The sequence below is a fragment of the Saccostrea echinata genome, unplaced genomic scaffold (assembly GCF_033153115.1).
Source record: "Saccostrea echinata isolate AGI-Se365-2 ecotype Australia unplaced genomic scaffold, CSIRO_AGI_Sech_v1 ptg000029l, whole genome shotgun sequence".
Taxonomy (NCBI): Eukaryota; Metazoa; Mollusca; class Bivalvia; order Ostreida; family Ostreidae; genus Saccostrea; species Saccostrea echinata.
In genome coordinates this window covers 36,214,311-36,218,787 of record NW_026889778.1, presented here as the reverse complement: position 1 = coordinate 36,218,787, position 4,477 = coordinate 36,214,311, and the positions used below count along the sequence as shown (strand labels likewise).

The window sequence follows — 4,477 nt, the reverse complement described above, 5'->3', positions numbered from 1 at the left end:
CTTTGTGAAATAGGTGTGAATTCATATACCTCAAATGACATATACCTCAATCTTCATTCACAAAACTGTTTAATAACACGCTTAATGTCTAGACCTTTGTCAATCATTATCGTTATCTATTTATATTCATTAATCTATACTTATTGCCTAATTTGAATGTTACTGTACACGTAACTGTTTAACAAGCTAAAGACTGTATACAGGTATAAGGATGTATGAGATCTAAGCAGGTGGTACATGTAACAGTTTTGTACTGTCCGTAATATCATCGTGCTCTAGACACTCATGATAAAACACGTCCGTTCAGTTAAATGCTTTAATTCTAAACTACATAACTAAGCGATTTTACAAACCGCGTGGCTGAGGCTGTCAACATCAATTACTGACTTAATACTAAACATATAGCATTCTGCTGATACAGTACATTCCTATACGTGGGAAACTTCAAATCTGAATGAACTATTTAAGATATAGACATTACATCCCTCTTTACCTTAGACAAAAACATTTTTTTTTTTACAAAATTTCAGAAATGACAGCCTGTAATGCTAACAACTCATCTTTATACAACATCAAAACATAGTTATAGTTCAATGATAAAAGATCAGTTTTTTTCAGTTGGTCACATAGTCCTTTAGATATGCAGGTGGCTTGCGTTCCCGGGATGATCTTCCAGTATTTGTGACAGAACGATCTTTATCCACTTCGTCTCCGGGTTCTTCCACGCTAATTTCCGGGTCACGCAATTCTGTTTTGTTTTCTTCATTCGGTATGAATTTCTTTATAGCTGTGCAGTTTATCTTTATTTAAGATCCATTTTCATCCTCGAGAGTTGCTGCATTTCTGCACTTCTCCCTCACGATAAACTTTTCAGGCGCGAATTCAGTTGATAGCTTGTCGCGCTTAGGCTGACGTTGTACAACTGTGTCGCCGATATCAATTTCGGACTCTACAGCGCGGCGCCTCTCATCTGCTATCCTTTTGAAGTTTACTTTTTGTCTTGCATCCGTTTCTCGTAATTCTTCGTTCTCGTTTCTTTTACTCATTTCTGGTAGCTTGGTACGGATTTCCGGTTATACAGTAATTCACAGTAATAAACGGGCTTTTCCCCGTTGTAGAATGCGGGGTGGCGCGATAAGCGAGTAGGAACTCTGGTAGCTCTTGTCTCCAATCTTTACCTTCTGCGTTTGCAGCCTTAATAGCTTTGAGTAATGTTCGGCTTTGCCTTTCTACCTCCCCGTTCCCTTGCGGCCAGTATGGTGTGGTCCGAATATGTTTGATACCATTTAAATCCAGGTATCCCTTAAACTCTTCCGACACGAACTGTGGTCTATTAACGCTCCGCATGGTGCAAGGCAAGCCGTGCCTAGCAAACATACTGTCAAGTTGAAGAATGATTTTCTCACTAGTTATCTTCTTCATTATGGCTATTTCCTGGAATCGGGAAAAATAGTCTATGACGACTAATAGGTATTCCCCGGAGGGAAACGGTCCCATAAGGTCTATAGCCATCTTCGCTAGCCAAGGGTTTCTGATACGCTACTCTCCTCATAAACCCTTGGCATACGGTGCTGAAAAAAAGACGGGATTGTTTTTGTCACGTGATCATGATTCTTACCATACCAGGTACGCACAGATTGCGTCATCGACAGAAATAAAAAGCGTATTTAAAAAAAAATGTTTTTAAAGAATAATTAACAAGAAGGTATTGAGTTAGGTTAATTTGTTATTTAAACATGTAAAAATGCAAATCTACATCTTCAGTATAGATTCTTAATCACATATTTTGCACGTAGCTTTAGATATTGGATGACACCATACTAGCTATTCATAGAACATTGGCATGTTATCTTACGGATCATTGTTTACTTGCGTTTTACATTACCGATATTAATGAGTCAAGATATATCCCGAACGCAAATATCGTCATTTACAAAAAAAACAATTGCTGATTGGTCGAACGATGTCGATCAACTCCAATCACAACTTGAGAAAAAAATCCCAACTTTTTTTAACACCGTATGCCTAGGGCTTATGAGGAGAGTAGCGTATCAGAAACCCCTGGCTAGCGAAGATGGTCTATAGCCAGATCTTGCCATGGCCCGTCGGGTAATACCGTTGTTCGAACTGGCTCGGGCCTATTGTTGTTCGTCAAAAGTTGGCATTGGTGGCACGCTCTAACAAATCGCTCGGCCTCTGTATATATGCCTGGCCACCATACTTTTTCTCTTAATCTTTGTTTCGTGCGTACAATCCCCTGATGTCCTTCGTGGGCCAATGATATTGTTTGCTTTCTCAGGCATTTAGGCAGTATGATGCGCGATCCACGTAATACTATCCCGTCGAAGACCGAAAGTTCCGCTTCCACGGTACGAATTCTTGGATCCAGACGGCCATGACCCTTTTTGATACTCCTCATTATCTCGACGAGTCCTCGATCCTCTGATGTTTTCTGACGAACTTCTTGAATGGTAAGTGCTTTTGGCACAGCATTATCAGCGATAAAATGCGCATACTCGTCTGCAATGTGGCGTATTCGGCAAGCCTGATTTCGACTCAATCTCGATAGAGCATCAGCAGCATTCTTTGGTCCAGGTATATAGACGATCCTATATTGATACGGTTGTAGTCGCAATATCCATCGCTCGATTCTGGCTGGTGGTTTTGACTTTGGAGAGAAAATGTAGGTCAATGGCGTATGATCCGTCCAGATTTCGAACTCTATTCCGTATATATACATGTGGAACTTTTCACAACCAAACACGACACCCAGCGCCTCACGCTCAGTCTGTGAGTATCGTTGCTCAACGTCGGTTAGAGATCGACTTGAATATGCAATTGGTTTAAATAATCCATCTGGCTGTTTCTGTGCTAGAATGGCTCCAAGTCCTACGGGACCTGCATCCACGATTATCCTTGTCTCGGCTTTCGGATTGTAATATGCTAGTGCTTCGGCACTTACGAGCGCTCTTTTAAGCATGTCGAACGCATCCTGGTGTCTTTTCGTCCATTTCGAATGCGTGTTCTTTCTTGTTACCTCGCGTAGTGGGGCAGCTATCGTTGAAAAATTCGGTATGAAACGGCCGCAGTAGTTCGCTAGCCCCAGGAAACTCCTTATTTCAGAACTGTTGGTCGGTGTCCTGGTCTCTGATACAGCTTGGACCTTTTCCTGGTCAGGGCGAATCCCTTCTGATGAAATCACGTGTCCAAGGAATACAATTTATGACAGACCGAATTTGCACTTATCTCTATTAAGGGTTAGTCCTTTCTCAGCTAATCTGTCAAGCACTTTCGTAAGCTTCTTGTTATGGTTCGCCTGGTCCGTCCCGTAAACTATAATATCGTCAGACAAATTCCGCACCCCTTTAATACCTTGAATGACTTGACCAATTACTCTTTGATAGATCTCAGATGCTGAGGAAATTCCGAACATAAGGCGCTGATAGCGATATAAGCCCTCATGTGTCACAAATGTGGTGATCTCTCTTGAGTTCTTGTCTAATTCTATTTGTTGGTATCCCCAGCGTAAATCAAGTTTTGAGAACACTCTGCTGCCATTCATGTCTTCTAGCATTTCATCTACCGTCGGAATTGGGTACCGCTCACGTTGGACGGCAGTGTTGGCCCGTCTCATATCGACACAGATTCAAATTTCCCCGTTTTTCTTTGGCACAACGACAAGTGGTGACACCCAAGCCGTGGGGTTGTTTACCTTTTCAATTATGTCCATCTTCTTCAGCTCCTCGAGCTTTTTGTTCACGCTTTTCCTCACATTAAACGGTAAGCGTCGTAACGGTTGTGCTACGGGGGTCACGGTTTTGTCGACATGAATTTTCAGTTGAAATTTTTTCAGTTTCCCTACTCCATCGAAAACAGGATTCCTTGAGGCAACAATCTTATCAAGTTCACTTACAACAGAGCAGAGGTCCGGTCCATCGACTCCTATGCGTAAAACTCCTAGCTCTACCGCTGTGTCCTTTCCTAGTAAGGAAATGTAATCGCCATTAACGACAGCAAATTCTGCGTATGTTTCGCGCAGCCTATACTTTGTGAGTGCCCGAAATGTTCCTAGTATTTGTAATGGTTCCTTTGATCCGTAAGAAAACAATCTTTTTGTGCTTTTCGATAGGGTTAATGTTTCGTCGTTATAACTGATGGCGCTCCATACATTGCGGTTTACGATATTGCAGCTAGCGCCAGAGTCAATTAGCATCTGTATTGTAGCTCCGCCCACATTAACGTATATCATGCCGTTCGTATCTTTGTTGTAGACAGCAAATGCGAACTCGTCATCTGAGGACTCGCTCAGTACTAATTGAACATGCTTTGTACTGCGGTGGTCCTTACCTGGTTTTGCGCGCGGGGTATCCGATTTCGTCTTACATACTTTTGCGAAATGACCCTTTTTTCCACACTTATTACACGTTTTGTCCTTAGTGATTGTACAGCTCCTTGCAATGTGGCCCTTCCGCCCGCA

At 42.1% G+C, this 4,477-nt stretch overlaps 2 protein-coding genes across 2 annotated transcripts; both read right to left on the bottom strand.

The window, feature by feature from the left end:
• Positions 1-1,038: 1,038 nt before the first annotated feature.
• On the bottom strand, positions 1,039-1,512 carry LOC133195251 (uncharacterized protein K02A2.6-like). The gene has a single exon (XM_061331107.1). It carries the CDS (start codon positions 1,510-1,512, stop codon positions 1,039-1,041), a length of 474 nt encoding a protein of 157 aa, XP_061187091.1.
• Positions 1,513-3,646: 2,134 nt separating this feature from the next.
• Positions 3,647-4,249, bottom strand: LOC133195250 (uncharacterized). Its single transcript, XM_061331105.1, has one exon. It carries the CDS (start codon positions 4,247-4,249, stop codon positions 3,647-3,649), a length of 603 nt encoding a protein of 200 aa, XP_061187089.1.
• Positions 4,250-4,477: the final 228 nt, after the last annotated feature.